This window comes from Meriones unguiculatus, chromosome 15 (genome assembly GCF_030254825.1).
Source record: "Meriones unguiculatus strain TT.TT164.6M chromosome 15, Bangor_MerUng_6.1, whole genome shotgun sequence".
Classification (NCBI taxonomy): Eukaryota; Metazoa; Chordata; class Mammalia; order Rodentia; family Muridae; genus Meriones; species Meriones unguiculatus.
The window spans coordinates 1,677,127-1,697,904 of record NC_083362.1 but is presented as its reverse complement, the minus strand read 5'-3'; the positions used below and the strand labels follow the sequence as shown (position 1 = coordinate 1,697,904).

Below are 20,778 nucleotides of genomic sequence, written 5' to 3'. Positions count from 1 at the left end.
CAGATACTTCCTCATGCAATTCCTGTTTGAGCTCCACAATTCTTTTATCATAGGTTAAGACAATCATCCCTCCAGGCTTGGGAAATCTGGGGCTCTTTCTTGGGGCTGCATTTTCCCAGGGGATAGACTCCAAGAGGCAAGAAGCAGGTAAAAGCTGAGCCAGAGTTCACAGAGTGAGATTAAGAGTGTGGAGTGGACTGAAGAAAAACACTTTCTGCACGTGTTCAAATCCTCTGCAGCCGTGTGAAGAATCTGGGCTTGGCCACATGTGCAGGTGCGCGTAACTCCAGTGACCCAGGTTCAGGGAGAGCGCCCGTCTCAAGGGGATAAGGCAGAGAGGGGTATAGAAGGGCATATGTCGTCCTCTGGCCTCTGGGTGTGCACATACACACACACACACACACACACACACACACACAAGGCCACACACATGGTCCAATAAATTATTATTTATTTAACCAATAAACACTGACTTGAACACTGAGATATGAAATGGAAGCTTGTAAGGATGCAGATGGCAAAGGTCACAAGATGCCCCTCCCCCACACTTAAGAAACATGATTTTTAAAAGAGCCAACAGAACCCAGGTCCACTTCCCCACCCCACCCTCTGCCCCACTGTCAGCACCTAGCTTTGTTGGTTTCCAACTCTGAATCCTCCTCCCTCAGCCTCCCAAATACTAATGGTTTACAGGCGCGTGACATCACTCCAGCTAGGTTTATTTGTTCCTTTTCAATACCAGGTACCCCATGCCAACAGTCCCTACCCCTCCCACTTCCAAATTCCTTCAACCCTTTTCCCAACACCCCACTCCCTGCCTTTTGCATCAGTGAGCCCCAAGCCTTAAAAGAGCGGAACCATACTCCCTAAATAAATATCCCCAGTTCCCAAATGAAAAAATAAATATTATGAACACCCATCTACTGCCCAACCCACCAACGGGAAACTCCTGGATTCGGGGCCCCAGCCATTCACCCACAAAGTCCCTTTCTACTCCCTCTGTAGCCCCCTTCTGCTCTTCCTCACGCTCAGCTGAGAGAGGTGGAGGGAAAAAGGCCATTAACCCTTCTGATGCCAGGGCACCCCTCCCTGGTTATCGAAGTCCAAGCAGGGTGAGGGCTGAGGGGAAAAGAATGACGGTGAACGGGACGTGGAGACCAAGAGACGATCCCAGATTCCTGCTTCTGCCCTGGTTGTATCTGGCACTGCCACTTCCTCCTCTGACCCCCAGACCGTCCCTTCGAGGAGGACGAGGTGGCCTTGGAGGCCTGGCCGGGGGAACCGCAGGGGCTGACCCAGCTTTCCAGTCGTCTGCGTACTGCTGTCCCCCTCCGGAGCCACTGGCGTCTTCATCTGCCCAGATGGAGAGGAGCAGAGGTGGAAAGGAAGAAAAAGATGTGCCGAAGATGCAGACGGAAGGGAAAGTGAGAGAGAATGTAAGTACATGTTTTTATATATAGGCACACATGAAAATGTCAAAATTAATTATGTATTTCATAATTAGTATACCAAAAAAGTTAAAGGGCGGCAAGAGAAGGACACCCAGTATGAGCAACTGTCAGGAATGCTGGGGGAAGGAATGCATAATTGAACAGCAGACATGGAGATGAAAGACAGAAAAGAGGGAGAGAGGACAGACAAGAAGCCACAGGAAACCAAAGTGGGGGTGGGGGGAGGATCGTGGGGAGAGTATCCAAGACAAGACAAGACAAGGTGAACCCGCTTGTTTCTCTTTTTGGCTAATTTCACGGGTGGGATATGGAGTGGGGCGGGGGCAGCCCAGTGGCACCACAGCTAGCTTCCCTGTCCCCAGTACTGCTCTTTACAGCAACTTTCCTAAGTGAGCTCTGGAGGAATGTTTGTGTCTCCCACTGCAATCAAGGATAGTGAATAGGAATGAACGAAGCTGATGAATGCCAGGAGGGGAGGAATGGGGGGTGAAAAGGGAGCTAGCGGGGCAATGAATAGGACTCAAAGGGAGATGGCAGGCGTGGAGACAGGAGAAGCAGCGGGGAGGGGTGTCGAGAGGAGAAAGAGGGCAGTGGGCGGGACCTGAGACGCACTGGCAGGTCAAGGGGCCCGCGCAGGGTGGGTCTCCGGGGCCTCACCCTCATCATGCATGTCAAGGTCCTGACCCAGCGCAGCCGCCTTCATCCGCGCCGTAGCCGCTCGGAGATGTAGCCGCCGCCGCCGCGTCGGGACGTCTGGACCCGAGGGCTCTAACTCCGGGTTGCGGAGCTGCTCGTTCAGGGCGCCCACGACCACGGGCGACAGATACCTGGGAGCACAGCGGCACGTCGGAAGATCCTGCGGCGCCCCGCTCCGCCCGAGATCCCCGCGGCCCGCCGGAGCCCCGCCACTCACCGGCCTCTCCCCACGCCGGTCCAGCAGGGCGCCGCCTCCTGCGAGAGGTCGGCCGCCATGCGGGCGTCCGCGCACACCGTCACGGGCAGCCCGGCCCAGAAGCCCCGCACTCGGCCCAGCCTCTCGCGGAGCTCCCACACCTGCCGGACGGAAGACAGCGCCGCTGGGAACCGGGACCCACCCGCGCCCGCCCGCCCCCGCCAGCTCCCGCAGCGGCCCCTCTGCGCACCAGACGGTGCAAATTAGTGCCCGCCGCCGTCGTGGGCCGCTCCTCCTCCGCCGCCGCCCTCCACGACCGGCTCTCCTCTTCTCTGGGCGCCGGGGCTCGCCGGCTACGGGACTGCACCGGATGGGGGGTCCCGCACTCCTGGAACACCTGTGCACAGGAGAAGCCTCAACAGTCCCCCGAGGCAAACCACACCGGGCGCCACCTCTGCCCTATTGTTTCTGCCACCCACACCGGCCTCCCTTCAGCACTTCCCTCTCTCTACCTTGGCTGACACCTTTCCACTGTTCTCCTGCAGGTGCATCAGACCTTCCGAGATCTTCACCCCAATGGACTCAGCAGCCAGCTCAAAGGAAAAGGGTCCCTGGAGTTTCTCAGCCAGCAGCAGGAGACCATCTTGAGGGAAAGGGAGAAAGAGAAAGGAGACCGTAGGGGGACAGCGCTGAACTAAGATGCTCCCACAAATCTCCCTGGGGCCTTTAAAAGGAAAGAGCGATTTGCTTGCTTGTAAGCAGCCTGTGTAGCTGCATGAGAAAAGCCCCCTCCCTCTCCGCTGTCCTGCCCGGTTTGGTTTTAGGCCCCCTCTCCTTACAGTGCCTCCCCCCCCCTTACGCAGGGCCCTCTTCTAGGGCTTTCTTGAGCCCCCTCACCCAGATATCCGCCCCACTCGGGCTCCAGTCCCCTGCTGCTGAGGCAGCCATGGGCCACATTGAGGCAGAAGCCCCGGCAGGGCAGAAGCGAGGGGACTCCCCGGCAGAGTGGGCATCCGATCAGACGCATCAGGGCCTGCCTGCAGCCTTCCACCACGGGCACCTGGGGGTAGAGAACGGCTCTGGGCACCCACGGACACCGAGGCTGCTCTAAGCAAGCCTGGTGCTGGGCATACAAAGGTCAAAGATCCTGACCCACCTCCCCAGGCTAGCTGTTGGAAGCTGGATGTGAGCAACTGTGCCTGGTGACCCCATGCGGCACCCAGCGATAGCACAGGACTGCTACAGGGCTGAGAAGGGGGTACCTAGAGGCAAGCTTGCCGTTCAGCTTCACCAGAGGGGTCTGACTAGGGTGTTACTGGGGAGGAGGCGTTAAGAAAAGAGTCAGGGCCCCAAGATGACTGAGGAGAGAGGAAGGAGGCAGGAGGTGAGGTTGGGGACAGGACCAGTGATAGAGAGAGGCCTTCAGCAGAGGGAAGAGGGGCTCACTGCAGTCTGGAACTGCTGTGGAAATGAACAAGCCCTCCAAGATGGGCAGAAAGCACGTGTGTCACCAAAGGGAGGACCAGAAGTCAGGGGAGACCATGGCAGACACCCAGTGGAGGCCTGACTCTGGACACCAGGGCTCAGGAGCAGACAAGAGACAGCTCCAGGCCTCTAGGGCCAGCCGGCCCCTGTCTTCTTCACTCCCTGGGCTCTGTCCGTATCCACGGCCCCGCTAACCTTAAGTGCTTCACTGACCACATTTCTTCCCGTCTCCAGACCCTGGACCAAGGCCCGGGCTGCCACCAGTGCCCGGGTTATCTGGGGGAAAGAAGGTGAGAGAAAACAACAACACAGAAATTATTATGAGTTAGTTAAGACTGGAGCTGGGACAGTAGGAGCTGGTTTGTGGGGCGAGCTTGGTGTGGTTACCCTGTTGGGTGATACAGAGAGGGAGGTTCAGTGGGCCCAAAAGGAAGGATAGTCTGGAAGGACCAGGCGTTCAGAAGGAGCTGGTGGGTTTGTGTTGTGCACGGACTACAGACTGTGTGTCAGAACACTGAAGTTAAAGTTAGAGGACCGAGTGTGAGGCTCAGTACCACGACTTATTGGATATGAGACTGGCTTGGGAGGCCCGGTTTCTCCTCTATAAAATGAGGACACTTTGATTTACCTCAAATAGTCATGGTGACAATTCAATATGTTACTGTAAGCAAAAACGATCCCCAACTGTGGACTGCCCAATTCTTGTTTAGTTGAACCCTAGGAGGCCTCTGGGTCAGGATTAGGGAGGTGTGGGCAGAAAGCTGGGGGCGGAGGGCCAAGAGCTTATATAAAAGTTGGGCAGAGAATGAAGGTGGGCAAATCCTTAGGTAAGGAGACCAAGAGGGACTGGTCAGGCGTAGGTGACGAGATGGGGGTCACCAAGTGAGAGAAGGCTGACATGCAGGACATGAGGTGAGGGGTGACATGGGCACAAAAGGAGGTGACTGTCTTGGAGATGACGGGTCACAGGTCAGAGGTTGCTGAAGCTCAGGTCGCAGGACCCCCTCACCTGTAGGCGGAGGCGACGGGGCGAGTCCCCGAAGGGCTGCAGGGAGCCATCAGCAGTTGAAGTGAGCCGAGTAAGGCAGAGCAGGAAGTCAGGAGGGAAGCTGTACTGGGGGTGCAGCAAAGGGAAGGCCCTCTCCAGAAGCTGCGCCCAGAAATCTGCCAAGGTGTCATCTAAGCCCTCGCCAGACTTCTCATAGTAGTCCCGCAGGCCAGAGAACAGCCCGTTGAAGATGATGGCGTGCTGGGAATATAGGCGGCCATAGGAATGCGAGAAGAGCTGGGCCAAGGAATGCTGGGATGTAGACAGCATCTCCCGAAAAAACTCTAACAAAGGTGGAGGGGTGAGATGAGGGAACAGAGAAAGGGCAGAGCAGGAGGGCACAAGGGAAAGAAGAGGCAAAAGAATTAGAAATGGAGCAAGTCGGAGATCTGGTAGACTGGGACGGAGGAAGGGCAGGGCCCCAGAGAGATGGGCAGGGCTGGGCGGGTGGGGGCTGCCTTCTGAGTGCAGTAGGTGGGAGAGGAAACGTAAGCATAAAAGAGGTGTGAAGCACATCTGGGGAACCCCAAAGGTCCTCACCATGAAACTTCCTGTGCCGGGCAGCCAGTGTGTGGATGAGGAAGGAGCCGCTGTCCTCCACCAGGCTGCGGAAGGTGGCCTCAGCATCCCTGAGCAGCTTCTGCTCCGTCTCACTGGAACAGCAAGTGTACTCCTGAGGACAGAGCTGCAGGTGCTCACCTGGCAGAGGAGACAGGAGGAATGGCAGATGGCAAGAAGGGATGCGATGAACCTCCTTTCACGCCCCTCACCTATCTCTGGGGGCTGATAATTCTTTCCTACCTGCATGGTCGCTTTTTCCTTTGTTTGCCCCTTCAGCCCCACCTGAACCCTCCTTTATTGTCCGTCACCCAGCCCAGGTTCACCCCTGTTTGTCACGGGATCATCTGTTCGACAGCTGCCTTGAGGGCCAAATTAGTGATCAGTGTCTTCGGGTGACCCTCCCTAACACGGCACAGCCCACGCCTCCAGGGACCTATGGGACATCCATGGGATCAAGAACGGGGTTTGCAGAGGTGGGGCTACTTGGTGAACAAGAAAGTGTTATTATAAAAGCTCACAGAAATGGCAAGGGCATTTCTGCCCGTTAAGAAAGACAACTAACGGGTGTGCTAATTACAGAGAAGGGAATTCCTTGGGTGGGGACTGACTGAGGGCTCCTATGTGAGCAGCGGGGACATCGTGACCCTGGTAAAGAAGTTATAGGAGGAGGAGGAGGAAGATGCCTGAGAGACGAAACAATTATCATAGCGGTCACCGAAAAGGAAGAGTTATTGTGAGATGCGGAGGACCCGTCCCCGCCCCTCCCACCCTGACTCTTTCCTCTTTCTTCTCACCTGAGATGAGGGAGGGCGGGATCAGGTTTAAACTATATCCCCGGGCTCCCAGCACCTGCCGAGTCTCCGCGCAACTCCGGGTGACCTTTGCCTCACTCCCACGCCCCGGTCCAGGGCCAGGACACAGAGGGAGCAGCAAAAGGAGGAGAGGTCGCAGCGCGGACATAGCTGCTCTCCCCCTGGAGACGGGGCAAAGTGGGTCCTAAGGAGGGAAGAAGAGTCCACGCAACTCTAGAATTCCGTTCTGGGCCGCGGGACGACTCGAAGAAAAGAATAAGAGCGTGTCCCCCCAAAACGAACAATCCTAGCACGGTAGCTGGACCAGGCGGCATCTGCGGAGACAATGGGAGCCAGGCTGCGGGACAGGGGGCGGGGCCCGAAGTGGGGGTCCGCCAATGACGAGGAGAAGCCGGCTCCGGGGGCGGGGTCGGGGCAGAAGCGAGGCCAATGCGGACGGCGCACTCGGCAGGGGGCGGGTCGCGACGGCACCGCCGAGGCGGCGGGCGAGGGGGAAAGTGTGGCCTGGGGAAGGGGCGTGGCCTCCTGGCCAGAGAGGCGGGGCTTGTGAGAGGCGGGGCTTGTGAGAGGCGGGGCTTGTGGGAAGCGGCGAGCCGGGCTGAGGGCGGCCGCGGGACTCGCAGCCAATGGAGGGGACAAGGCTGGGAGGAGGCGTGGCCAGGGCGGGGCGGCCGCGCGCTCCGCGGCCCACGTGACAGCAGTGCACGCCTCGCGCCCCGTGGCTGCTCGAAGCCCGGCGGGCTGTGTGGCCGGAACGTGGTTAGCACGAGCCCGCGCTCTGCCAGGTCTCGCGACACCTCTGAGCCGCGCGAAGGCCAGTTAATCTCGCGCCTGCGCAGGTAGCCCGAGCCTTCCCGCTCTTTCCTCTAGACGAACCCGCCCGCCGTCCGAGGAGCCGCCGCGGCCGGCGCTCCCGTCAGAGGCGGGATGTCCACCTTGCCCCTGGAGGACCCCTGAGGTGGTGACCCCTCTTCGCCTGCCCCTCTCCGCGGCGCTCTGCCGGCCCAGCGGCGAGGTCGCCCCGGGGCCCTCCCGCCCCCCGGGGCCCGCACCGGCGCCCTCCCGCCCCGGGGCCCCGCACCGGCGCCCTCCCGCCCCCCGGGGCCCGCACCGGCGCCCTCCCGCCCCCCGCCGGCCGTAGCTCTGCGGTGGCCACCGTGGAGGCCGGAACTCCACCTTGTGACCCCCAAGGAAGGCCACCCCCACCCCTCGGCTCGGGTCAGCCTCAGAGCTGTCGGGAAACAGAATTCGCGGCCTTGCGTGACTCTGTGGAATGCTTCTGGCCTAATTCAGATCTCCCTCCAAACCCCAAAGCCTCCCGCTCCAGAAGGGGAAATCTGAGGTGCCCTGCAGGCTTGTTTTCAGCAGCTAAGGCCCGACGCCAGCCGCGGCACCTCCCTCCCCTGACCCCACTCTTTAGGGATTTGTGCCTAAAGCTGTTCTGGTGTGTAAGCCCTCTGGCCTTATTTATTTATTTACGGAAACTGAAAACTGGACCCACGGTCTGGGAGCCTGTCAGCAAGCCTTTTTTTTTTTTTTAACTGTTTATTTTGAAATAAGTTCTCTCTAAGTTGCCCAGGCCACTCTGGAATTCCAGGCTGCCTTTGAATTTGGTGAACTTCCAGGTAGCCTCCCAGGTAGCTGGGATTACAGGCTTGCACCATCACCCCTATTTTCCAGCCCTTAAGGCAGTAGGGGCCGTAATATTTCAGTGGTTTGGTTGACTCTGTTGATTTTGGAGCTCCATCCCATAGTTCTAGGACCACATTCCAGGAGAGAGAGGTGATGGTCACGACAGGGATGGAGTAGGAGGAGGAACTCTTTCTTTTTTTCCCTACAGCTGGATTAACATGCCTGCTCTGTGGTCACCCTCCTCCCAGCTCCATGGCTCCTCCTCAGGCAGTGTGTCCTCCCCACTTGGAAAGTCTGTGGGAAGTGCACAGATGGCCTTATCTCCCTGGTCCTCCAGCAGCCTGCCCTGTGCTGACAGGGACTCACAGGATACTGCAGAGTGGTGAGTGCAGTTGGTGAGAGGTTGTTGCATTTTGTGGCACCTTCTGTATCATCCTCAGTAGTGTTCCTCTGTTGTTTTTCACTCTTGGTTATAATAGGTGTGGGGCTGTATGACACCATCAGAAATGCTGTACTGAAGGCTGGGTGTGGTGGCACACACCTGTCATCCTAGAATTTGGGATGTGGGGGCAGCAGGAACAAAAGGGTTAAGGACAGCTTCATAGGGAGTTCAAGCCAGCCTGGGCTGCATGAGACTGCTTTAAAACTAAGTAAAAATAAACCAAACAAGTAAAAATTGGAAGGTAGGAAATGGGGAGGGAAAAGAAAGGTAGGGAAGAGATACTATACCTACTCAGATTAGAGCCCCCTCCCAGCTCTGCTGCCCTACATCTTATACACACTGAGAATCGCACATCTTAATTGTGAATTCCAAGGGTCAGCCTGGGCTACATAGCAAGACCCTGAAAAAGGGATAGAGTATATGACTAGTTTTGTTACCTAAACCTATCTTGGACATGTAACCGTGCGTGGCATATAGAATTGCTGGCAGAAGTAGGGATTGTGAGAGACTTTATAAACAGAATACTTTATCTGTTGCTTAAAAATTTGTCGGCATTTTAAAGTTGGTATCCTGTAGTTCTATTTCTGTTTTAAAAACAGATCCATGGTTGGTAGCTGTTACGGCTTTATGAGTTTATTCTCTGAAGATTATAATAGCTTATCATGTTTTTGTAATCTTTCTAGGAAAAAATAATGTCATACACCATTATCTTTGTTCCGTTTATTTCAATTGACCCTCTCTGAATCATTTGTTTCTGTCAGTGCTGTTATTAAGGACTAGATTATATCAGCACTATAAACTTGAATCGATAAGGTGCAAGGGTGAACTATAACTTCAGGTAAATACTAATCTACTTATGTATGAGAGATGAATTCTCTCCTGAGTCATGTTGATTTTTTTCTGCACACAGAGTAGTAGTATGAATATCAGCTTTAAGTGTCACTTGTCTTATTCACCTGATTCAGTTCCTCATTCTTTAAAAAAGTTAAGTGCCTTTACTTACGTGTATTTGTGCAGGCCATAAACGTACGTGGGGAATCAGAGGACAACTTTCAGGAGTCATCTTCTTCCCCACCATGTGGTCCTGGAGGTTGAATTGTGTTCATCAGAGCACTTCAGTGCCTGGTGCTTGTACTTTCTAAGCCATTGCATACCTGCTTTTAGTTCCCGATTTTCATCTGTACTGCTTTGAAGTGATATTTGTTTTCCCTTACTTCTTAAAATTTGAATGTTTTCCTCATGTACATGTGGCACAGTTAGAGACAAATAGAAATTATAATTAACTTTATATGGAGGGACTGCATAATACATAAGGAAATCACATTCCTTTAATAGGGATAGTCCCTCTGTGACAACTGATGAAGACAGTGACTTTGAAGAAACTTCAAGACGCAAAGTAAAGAAGAGAGCAGCGAAACGACCACCCAGAGCGGCCCCAGTGAGTACATTTATTTAATTCTAATCTGGGAGTTAGCAAAGAAAAGCCTGGAAGGGACTCAGCTGATGGAATGGAATTAGAGAGAACATTAGGGTGGAGAGGTACCAGAATTCTTTTTTTTAATTTAATTTTATTTTTATTAATTAGAGTTTATTCATTTTGTATCCCAGCTGTTGCCCCCGCCTCAATCCCCTCCTAATCCCACCCTCCCATACCAGAATTCTTTAAAAAGAGACAAAATTAATAAAAACAAATTTTATAACAATAAAAAAAATCAGTTACTTATGCTCTGAAACAATAATGGAAGCTGTGGAATTGGCAATGTCAGGCTAAAGTGATAATGATGAAATCAGATGTTGGCATCATTTAGAGCTTTTGTACACCTGATGTTTTTATACTTAATAGGTGGCAAAACATCGGAAGAAGCAGGAGCAGTCCCAAATAGTACCCAGTGGGAATGGCAGGAATGAATCAGTGTCACCAACCAATGACCTTTTTGAAGCTGTGAAAGCTGCAAAAAGTTGCATGCAGGTAAGGAAGTGTCTCACCTCTGCTTCTCTTCCTGTTGACATTATTAAGAAATTAAAAATTAAATTGTCCAGAAAATTTTTACATGTTTACTCATAATTATTATAAAAGTTGAACTGTTGAAACTTGTTTACTGAAATATCTCGATTTGCAGTAGTGCTTTACGATTTGTGTTTATATTAAAAATTCACACACAAATGAAAATGGAAACCAACTACCAATAACTGATTTTCAGCCCCTGCTTTTCTGTTAGCGATCATATACTTTTTGACCATATGGAAAAAACATGTAGCATAGAAGGATAAGAGGAAGAAGACAGGAGAACTCTTTTTTTTTTTTTTTTTTTTTTTTGAGAATGAACTGTTTCCCTTTATAGTGGATTTGTAACCGTGTTTTCCATGTAAAAGTTATACTACCCAGATATTTTTGGGCGTAGTTGTTGCACATTTGGCATAAATAGCACACAGGTAGATATCTTAAAAAATGCCAACTAGATATTGCTTCCTTCAAAGCGCCAATAGCTATACTCTCAAAATGCAGATCTGTTTTGAAGTCTTGAGCTGTTTTTCACAGCAGACAGTTGAAGAGGAATTTGTAAATCAGAAATTCAGTGGACTTGTGATAGGGTCTGCTTTCACAGGGGAACACAGTATCTGGCCTGCAATGATGAGCTTTCTTCACCCCGCCAGTAGAGGGAGTACTCTGGCCAGCAGTGTCTGTAGCTAGTTTTTTGGGTACTTTACCATCTGTGGATTTTCACAGTCTGCTTTATACAGGCCATGCTGTTGACACCTTGCTAACCCTCCTTCAGCTTGAGCTCAGTGAGCAAGAGGCTATGCTGGATTTAGAGAATGGCAGCTGCACACTTTATCTCTGCGTTGAGACAGTTTCTCCATGTATTCCTGGAACTCAGTATATAGCTCAGTCTGCTCTTGGCTCACAGAGATCTGCCTGTCTCTGGCTCCCAACTGCTGGGATTAAAGGCCTATGCCATCATACCAGACTCACCTGTTTGTTGATACCATTTGATTCTTTGTAGGATGAAACAAAAGGATCAGAATCTACAAATTAAATTTGTTGTTAGCATTTTACTGAGCATATCTAAACCAATAAGGAAAAGACAGTGGAGTATGAATCCCTACAGGGATACCAAGAGAGCCCTCAGAGGAGGATGTTCCTTTTCTAAACGTATCACAGAACAGGATCAGTTCTGCTTCTGTAAAAGAAACAAGGAGAGTTAACTGGGTTACCTGATTGCCTAGAAAGAAGCCCGGATATGTCTCTTCTTAAACAGTTATAGTAAATGTTTTTCTGTGCCCACATTTATTTCTTATGTTTTTATTGCATATCATTTAAAAGTATATAAAGCTTGGCAAGTCTGATGGCACATGCCTTTAATCTCAATATTTAGGAGGCCCGCCTGGGCTACATAGTAAGTTCCAGATCAGTCAGGAATATATAGAGACCATGTCTTTAAAAAAAAAGTGTATAAAACCTGTATATGATTTAAAAGTCACGGCACTAGGCTGGGCGAATGGCTCAGACGTACAACACTTGTCTAGCATAGTAAGGCACTCCTAGGTTCCGACTCCAGCACTAGAAAGAAAATTCCCCCGGATTGCTAGCTTTTAATTCAAGAAACAAGATACTGATAGAACTGAAGAGGCCTTTATGTCTCTCCTCTCAGCCCTACTCAAGCCCTCAGTTTCCATATCAGCCAGAGATAATGCTAACCTAAACTTTATGCTAATCATTCTCTTGTCCTTATACCCTTGTCATTAATTAATGGCATTTCTTGATCAATTTAAGCAAATCATTCTTAATTATTTTGGTGAACACTGGAATTCATTCATATTAGTACATAATGTAGCTTTTTATAATTTCAGGGGGTATTTTAAATTTTCAGGCAAGGAGTTTTATTGGTTGTATTTTTTTATTTGATCTCTCAGTTTATAGCAAATGTATTCAAAGAATGTGGTCTTTCAAACCTAAGCAACTTAGCTTTCTGACCTAGTATGTAGTAAGTTTTTGAACTGCTGTATAGGCATCCGAAGAGAGTTCATATTCTCCAGTTAGTGTGCTCCTGACTAAGGCTGAGAGTGTTAACTATGATGCTGTTTTGGTGTTTCCGCTACTGTTAAATGTTCTGCTTTGCTCTGTGTGATAAATCAGTTACAGAGAGAGAGCATATTAAAAATCTATGAAGGTCTGGGTGTGATGGCACACGCCTTTAATTCCAGCACCCAAGAGGCAGAGGCAGGTGGATCTCTGAGTTTGAGGCCAGCCTGGCCTGCATAGTTCCAGGACAGCCAAGAACACACAGAGAGACCCTGTCAAGAAAAACATGCACACAAAAAAACCAAAAATGTAAAAAATTGACTTTTTTTTTAGCTATCCCTTTTATATTTATACCCATATTTGCCTAAAGATTATGAAGCATAATATTGTATAGAGATTTAGAATTTAGAATTTTATCTACTTAGTAAATCAAACATTTTATAGTTAAAATGCTTCTAAAATTTCTTTGTTTGTAGTTTTGGTTTTGGTTAGTATTGTCGTGATAACTTTTTCCTTCCAAACTTCTAGTTTTACTATGTATCCTTAGGATATGTTCTTTTCATGTCTAGGCTATGTTCCTTATTTTGCTAATTTGAGCTTCAGAGAAATTTAGCTAATTTTCATTTATTATCATTATTGATATATTTAAATATATTTCTATGATTTATATTGTCTTTTCTATTTTTCCTTTTACATGCTTCATTTTGGATGTCTTCTGAAGGACTTTATTATATTTAAGTACAGTTGTCTCCTCCTACTATGCATGTAGTCATATTGTTTTAGCTGTCTATTCCCATTCCTTAACAAGTCAGATCTTATTTTATATAGTGTTTGTTTATATTTTATATTCATATTTATTTCATATTTGTATTATATCAAGTTTTTATTCATTATTCCTTCTTGAATCTCAAATCTTTCATATAAAATTATTGTTTGTCTCCTACCTTTTAGGAGGGCTTAATAAAGTTTTTCATACTTCGCTTGTATAAAAATATATTTGTTCATTAAAGAGCTTTTACTAGACACAGAATCCTAAAAATTACTTTTTTGAGACAGTCTTGCTGTGTAACTGTAGCTAGCCTGGAATTATCTCTACTAGGCTAGCTTGGAACTTGCCCACCTCTGCTTCATTAGTGCTGGGATTAAAAGGTATGCTCTACACAGCATACACACACACCCACCCCTTTTGATGGTCTCATTCTAGCCCAGGCTGGCTTGTTAATTGACTCTAGACCCCATTCTGGCATCAGACACAGAAATCCTTCTGCCTTAGCCTCCTGAGTGCTGAGGTTTCAGGGATGAGCCACCACCCTGTCTAGATTAAGTATAACATGCTAAGATAGTGTATTTCTTCCTTAGAACATTAAAAATATCATTACCACTGCTTTCTGCCTTTCCTTGTTGCTGCTAAAAATCAGCTATCATTATTAATCTAGCACTAATTAATACAATATTTTAGGGATGGTGGGATGATCCGGTGGGTAAAACACTTGCCAGCTAAGCCTGATGACTGAGTTCAGTTCCCAGAGCCATGTAAATGTGGAAGGAAAGGACTAACTCGTGAAAGCTGTCATCTGTCCTCTACATTTGTGACATGCTCACGCCCATGTACACATCATATACACACACAGTAAATAAAACATTAAGATACAGATTTTTATAATTGCGCTGCAGATCAGTGTTTCTAGTACAGTACCCACCATCCAGAGTATTGAGCTCTTGAAGTAGCTTATACAAATAAGGGATTCATTCTTAAGTTTAACAGTCCTGTTTAACTCCTGTTTAATCAGACCAGTGTATTGCATAGTTCTCATTTTTCATGTTTTGATTTGTAAATGTTCAATGTATGATGCCTTATAGGCTTTTTAAAGGTTGTTTGTTTTTTAGTTGATCATGCTAGAAAGATCCACTAGTTTGCTGGATCTTAGAATTGATGCCTTTCAATAAGTATGGAAAATTCTTTTCAGATGCTATAGTTTCTTCATCTTATTATGTTCTAGAATTCAGTTAGATCTTGAACTTTTCAGTCCCTTCCCACATCTCTTTAGTACTCTTTAGTACTCTTTAGTACTTTACCCCTCCCTCATCTGTTAGCCATTTTGAGTTGTATTTTGGATACTTTAATTGATTCAGCTCACCATTTGTTCTTCTGTGTCCAGTTATTTGTAATCTATCCAGTGAAGTTTGTGTTTTTGTTAGATTTTCCATTTTTTAAATTTTATGTGTGTGAGTGCCTTCATGCTACTTATGTACCATGACCCTGTAATGCCCCGAGAACCCAGAGGAGGGCACCAGACCCTCTGGAACTGGAGTTATAGATGGCTGTGAGCCACTACGTGATGCTGGGAACCAAGCCCTGGTCCTCTGAAAGTGCTCTTCACTGCTAAGCCGTCTCTCCAGCCATATGCAGTAAACTGCTACATTTTATTATATTTCTCATGTCTGCAAAGTTAGTTCATTTTAAAATTTTACTGTATTTTTCTACTTTTGCTTTATTTATTTTTATGTTTTATTTCTTTAATCATATGAAACAACCATTTCATAATTGGTTATGCCTCATCTTATAAGTGAATGCTTATAGTTCTGTCTTTTTTAATAATTGTTACTTTTTTAGAATTATTTATTTTACATCTATGAGTGCTCTATCTGTAGGTCATTTGCACACCAGAAGAGGGCACCAGATCCCATTATAGATGGTTGTGAGCTACCATGTGGGTACTGGGAATTGAACTCAGAACCTCTGGAGTGGCAGACAGTGCTCTTAACCCCTGAGCCATGTCTTTAGCCCTAATAATTATTTTCAATGCCTTCTTCCCTCAGATGTTGTAATAAGATCTACTCATTTTCTCCAAAACTCTTACATGATGGAACTCTTTGGGGTCAGGGTCAAACGTGTGCTTCTAAGAGAGGAACCGCATTTTTTCTTAACATGGGAACACTTCTGAATACTTTTTGATATTGTTGTTTTGAGACAGTATCATGTAGCCCAGACTGACTTCAAACACACTTATGAGGATGACCTTGAACTCTTGACCCTCCTGCCTCCACCTCGTAGTTACTGCAATTAGAGGTGTTCACCATACCCTGCTAAGATTTACTTTTAGTGAAGTTTCTACCTGAGATTGTCCTGGTCATAGAGGTAGTAATAATCTGGACTGCTAAGAATGGGTATAGTTTTGAGAGACTTTTTCTCTCCAGCTACACTATAGTGAACATTTTCTTGCCTTTCCCAACAGCCCTGTAGATTGATTTCCCATTCTTTGTTTTCATAAAAAATGCAGCTCAGTAGGACTCATCCTTACTTAGGAGCCTTCTCTTGGGCTACTGTCCTTGGAATGATTATCTTAGGCTCTATTTCCTGTGCTATACATTCTTATAGCCAACTGGTTTAGTGAAACCCTTCCTTCAAAAGTCAGCATCCTACTTTGTAGAATTGCTACCTTCTCATTTTTTACCTATGTGGGCTTCTACCTTCTATTCTAATTGAGCAATATGTTTAAAAAGATGTTTGTAATTTTTAATGAGAAATTTGCATATTTCGTGTTCTGTCATATTGTTGGAATTGAAATCATCCACACTTTTCTCCTAGTCATTGGTGGATGAGTGGCTAGAAACCTACAAGCAAGATGAAAATGCAGGATTCTTGGAGCTCGTTAATTTTTTCATCCGATCCTGTGGATGTAAAAGTGAGGAAACTCCCCCACCTCTTCCTGACCCTCATTCCTCATGTTTAAAATTTGTCTTCTGTTTATGAGTACAGTTGAAATTATATAAATAAAGAAGGTAAGACACGAAGAGATGAAGTACTTACACATTGACGTGTAAGTTTTGGAAGAAATTTAGTAGGGAACTATGATGATTCTGAGGCACAACCTGTTTTTAAAATCTTTCTTCTGTCTTGATAATGATAGGCACAGGTTTAAAACTGGATATCATACCCTTGGAGACTTTTTATTTTATTTATTTTTTAGATGGGTTTCTCTATGTATCCCATACTGGCCTTTATCCTGAAGCATTTTTTCTGGCTTACTCAATTTTCTGAGTACTGGGATTATAGGTATGCACATAACATATAGTGCTTTTTTAGCTTTTGTATATGGGTAATCTATTACTTGTTTCTATGTATCAGTCATTTCACCTATATTTTCTCTCAGTCTCTTGAATGCTGGAATTGCAAGTATACACAAAAGACGAAGTGCCTTTTAGTTTCTGTAGATGAGATAGTCTAATTAACCTTAGTTCTCAGCAACTGTGCTTTCTGTCTGCTGCTCTGGAGCCCTCAAACTGTATATGCCAAGGTTTAGTTTTTTGGGCCAGGGCTAGATTTATAAGAATTCATCATCTGGCCTAGTCTTGTTTTCTTTTTTAGTTTGTTTGGGGGTATTTTTTGAACTCTAGTCTTTCCCTACATAATTCCTTTGTACTTTTCAGAAATTATTTCATAGCAATGGTACAGATGAATAGTAACAGGCTTATGACTAGGAAAGATTCAAGTTGTCTGATTGCTCCTTAAGCTCTTCTCAACGATAGGGACTGTTTCCTCTAGGTCAGCCTCAAATGCATCTGTGTCCTATTATTTTCTTTTTATGTCTCTCTTCTCCTTCAATTTCCAGGCACTGTGACTCCTGAGATGTTGAAGACGATGTCCAACTCAGAGATTATCCAGCACCTCACAGAACAGTTTAATGAGGTGGAGGAAGCCAATCAGGATCATCTTGCTCCTCTTAGTCTGAATTCAAAACACACAACTCATTATCCCTTTATTTCAAATTTTTGGAAATAGCTTTTATAAAAAAAAGAGCTTAGTCTCTTTGAAAATAAAAGGGACTTACAGAAATTAGATAACTGGCCTTTTGGGTTGAGGGATAACATGAAATGAAGTGTATAGAGTTACATTTTCATCATGCTGTTGGGTTTTGACTTCAAATCCCTGGGGTTTCGTGGACTAGTAATTTTCTTACCCTTTTCATAAACCCTTTTCAGAACTCAGGGGACTATCCCCTGACAGCGCCAGGCCCATCCTGGAAGAAGTTCCCGGGAAGCTTCTGTGCATTTGTGAAGACGCTGGTCTTCCAGTGCCAGTACAGCCTCCTCTATGACGGCTTTCCTATGGATGACCTGATCTCCCTGCTCATTGGCCTCTCAGACTCCCAGGTCCGCGCCTTCCGTCATACTAGTACCCTGGCTGGTGAGCACTCACACCACACAGTGGGCTGTCTGAGATTTATTCCATGTTCTGGGTTTCCTTTCCCACCTGCATCAAGCTATTGTACCTTACTACTTTTATCTTCGACTTCCCTCTTGCTTGCTGCTAGTGAACTTAGGAAAGGGGAGACCACAGTAATGATTCCCAGATTTTATATATTCTCAGAGCACACCCCTGGCAATAGACAAAGAAGGCCAAGATAGTTGTTGGGGAGGGCCTCTCTCCGACAGAAAACCTTAGGACGTTAGGGTCAGTCTGCTTTTTATTTTCCCCTTTTCCCTTTTGCTTTTGCACTCATGCTCGCATCTGATTTGAACAATGGCTTCCTTCTTTTCTTTGACTCAAAGCCATGAAGCTAATGACATCTCTGGTAAGCGTTGCACTTCAACTGAGTTTGCACAAAGATAACAATCAGCGTCAGTATGAGGCTGAACGAAACAAGGGGCCAGAGCAGAGAGCACCGGAGCGACTAGAGAGTCTGCTGGAGAAACGAAAAGAGGTGAAGAAGGTTTCCTGGCCCCTTCCCTCTTCCAGCTTTCATCTTGTGCTGCCCAGACCTTACCAGGCTCTATCACTTCTCTCAGAAGCCTTTCAGATAAAGAACAATAGGGACTGCAACAGTTTTCCTGCACTCATCCTATCCAAAGTCAGTGTGTGTTCCTCTTGTTTGAGGGACATAGGCTCACAGATGTTTAATTCAGAGTGAAGTGTATCTATTGATGATTTTGGGAAAATCATCAATACAGCTGTGACTTAGGTATGAATAGAATAACCCAATGAGAAGGGACTTTATTAAAGATTTGTTTTTATGTTTATCTGTGTCTGTATGTGTGCAAAGGTGTCCAGAGGGGATGTCAGCTCCTTTGGAGCTGAGTTACAGGTATTTATGAGCCACCAACATGGGTCCTGAGCACTGAGGTTATATTCTCCGGAAAAGCAGCCTTTCAGGCATTAAACTTTTTGGCTGCTTCGGGAATTAGAAGGGAATATCAGGTACCTTAGGGTTTACAGTATGTCCTCCAATACATAGGAGGAAGTGGGTAGAAGTTATTCTTTTTTGTATCTGTGACATTATGCTGTTGAGGTACAAGAGGGATACACTGACCTTCTCTCCTCCAGTTCCAAGAGAATCAAAAGGAGATAGAAGGGATGATGAACGCCATCTTCAGAGGTGTCTTCGTCCATCGGTACAGGTGAGTCACTTTTAGGCATTTACTGAAGCCGCTGTCCTTGGTAGTAGCATGGGACATGACAGAACCCTCTGCAATTCTGAGTTATTTGTGATTAGTTCCAGCACTGTTGCAGCTAGAGTAAAAACTGACAGATATATTGAATTAGTTAAGATCCTTGCCCACAAAGGATCTTCTTCTGGGAAGAAAAATTAGAGATCAGGATTTCACTGAGTATTATTGTTCTGGCCCTGTGCAGACAAGGGCAGAGACCCAAAAGGTGGATTTCCTGAGGCATGTATGGCTTAGCAAGCCTTTTTATAACCTAGCCTTGGTTTCACTGTGCTAAGGATAGGGGAGTTTCATAGTGCTTGAAGAACTGGTAGAATTAGGTCTTATTTGTTTAAAAATTAAATTAGAGTGTTTGTAGCAGTGTCTCACATTTGTCTATATTTCAACTTCTGATTCTCCAGAACTTTAATAGTTTGTTGAAGTGGAATTGAAAAACAGCACATTTTAGCTTTTAAAGGAGTATGGAGAAGGAGTAGTATAAAGTTAAACTATTTCATATGCTGGTTATAGAAAGAAGATTTAATTTCTTATATCGTGTGTGTTTACTTTGGAATGAGGGAATGAATGGCCTAGTACCTGCTGTTTTGTCACAAATATAACTTCTTTGAGAGGGCGGTGTGGTAGGCCAAGCAGTAATATTTGAGAGAGGCTAACATGTCAGTTTGTCTCTCTGTATAGGGACATCCTTCCTGAGATCCGTGCTATCTGCATTGAGGAGATAGGGTGCTGGATGCAAAGTTACAGTGCCTCGTTTCTTAATGACGGCTACCTGAAATACATTGGCTGGACTCTGCATGATAAAGTGAGCTTAAGTCAGCCTCCCCCGTTCTGCTACCTGCTTCTTCTAACCTATTCCGAAACACTTTACCTTTTCTTGGCTCTGCCACTTAAACATTTCATTCAGTGAGATGATCTCCCAGTGTATGTACTGAATGCTGGTAAGGTAGGATAAAGCCAAAAGTAGAAAAACATTGAGGAATCGGAATACCCCTGAAACCTGATATGCTGTAGAGGAAGGTGTTCCCTGTGAAACAACAGGCTGGTGTTGGAAACACAAGGGCTGGAGTGCCAGCAAGGAGATTCTTTTCATCCTGACCATCCAGCTCTCTGTGAGCCTTTCGTGTTTTCAGTGAGAAGACAGCTCTTCACTGTTTCTCACATTCTAAGAGTCCTCAATAGAAACCACCCATGACCAGAATGAAGAACAATGAGGGGCACTTGGAACCTCTGTCGTGACCATTTGTCAGTCATTTTTCTCTTATCCTGTCTCCTTCAACAGCACAAGGAAGTCCGCTTGAAGTGTGTGAAGGCTCTGGAAGTGCTGTACAGCAGCCAGGAGCTGAGCACACGCATGGAGCTCTTTACCAGCCGCTTCAAGGTGAGATGGAGACAACATTCCCAGGTTTGGCGCTGCACTGTGGTTTCCATTTCCCCGCCTCAGGTCTTTCCACCTTCCTCCCAGCAGACTGGTAGCTTCCCTAGACATAGCTCCTGCTTCCTCTGTGTTACAAGTTTCAAATCTCAAGAGACTGTGATGTTTTGGAATGGGTGCAGTGGAGACTGGATAATGTTCTTTGTACAGGACCGAATGGTTTCCATGGTCATGGACAGAGAGTACGAAGTGGCAGTGGAGGCCATCAGGTTGCTGACCCTTATTCTGAAGTGAGTTGTGGGAAGTGGGGAGGCAGCCTCACAGCCTTGCCTTTGTAGCCTCAAACAAGCCACTCCAGAGTTCTGTCCCCCACCTGTCGCAATCGACCCTTCCTTGTGTGCAGATTGGAAGACGGAATTTCTGAGTGGTGGGACGGAGGGCACTTCCCTATCTTTAACTCTCCACACTCCTCTCTCTGACTCTTCACTTAAACTTTTTCTGTGAGTCAGGTCCTTATAGGTGTTGCTTGTTTTGTTGTACCCTTGGCTGTGTGAGAACTCTCTGTCTCTCTCTCACACACACACACACACTCACTCACACACATATGCACAC

General features: G+C 46.9%; 2 protein-coding genes across 2 annotated transcripts in view; one reads left to right on the top strand and one right to left on the bottom strand.

Moving 5' to 3' along the window:
• Positions 1-431: 431 nt before the first annotated feature.
• Positions 432-6,583, bottom strand: Gpc2 (glypican 2). Its single transcript, XM_021650721.2, has 10 exons — positions 6,232-6,583; positions 5,417-5,575; positions 4,838-5,160; positions 4,024-4,104; positions 3,241-3,403; positions 2,856-2,986; positions 2,594-2,740; positions 2,365-2,504; positions 2,109-2,278; positions 432-1,353 (listed from the first exon to the last, which is right to left on the bottom strand). Exons 1-10 carry the CDS (start codon positions 6,395-6,397, stop codon positions 1,094-1,096), a joined length of 1,740 nt encoding a protein of 579 aa, XP_021506396.1. The 5' UTR covers positions 6,398-6,583; the 3' UTR covers positions 432-1,093.
• The window catches only part of Stag3 (STAG3 cohesin complex component), a 29,349-nt gene continuing 12,571 nt past the window's right edge, over positions 4,001-20,778 (top strand). Inside the window, exons 1-12 of the mRNA XM_060367952.1 lie at positions 4,001-4,118; positions 8,090-8,263; positions 9,659-9,761; positions 10,167-10,292; positions 15,937-16,033; positions 16,961-17,037; positions 17,331-17,535; positions 17,901-18,052; positions 18,673-18,746; positions 19,473-19,596; positions 20,074-20,172; positions 20,377-20,456. Of these exons, the coding sequence (XP_060223935.1) occupies positions 8,100-8,263; positions 9,659-9,761; positions 10,167-10,292; positions 15,937-16,033; positions 16,961-17,037; positions 17,331-17,535; positions 17,901-18,052; positions 18,673-18,746; positions 19,473-19,596; positions 20,074-20,172; positions 20,377-20,456 (1,301 nt within the window). The 5' untranslated portion in view covers positions 4,001-4,118; positions 8,090-8,099. The remainder of the gene's footprint in view (positions 4,119-8,089; positions 8,264-9,658; positions 9,762-10,166; positions 10,293-15,936; positions 16,034-16,960; positions 17,038-17,330; positions 17,536-17,900; positions 18,053-18,672; positions 18,747-19,472; positions 19,597-20,073; positions 20,173-20,376; positions 20,457-20,778) is intronic.

What these genes read in the sequence shown, in the direction of transcription:
- Gpc2 (XM_021650721.2), bottom strand. Translation starts at nt 6,397, where the DNA reads ATGTCCGCGCTGCGACCTCTCCTCCTTTTGCTGCTCCCTCTGTGTCCT. An exon ending in GCACTAATTTGCACCGTCTG is followed by an intron (nt 2,505 to 2,593) that starts GTGCGCAGAGGG and finishes TCCGTCCGGCAG; the next exon opens with GTGTGGGAGCTCCGCGAGAG. An exon ending in ACCGGCGTGGGGAGAGGCCG is followed by an intron (nt 2,279 to 2,364) that starts GTGAGTGGCGGG and finishes CTGTGCTCCCAG; the next exon opens with GTATCTGTCGCCCGTGGTCG.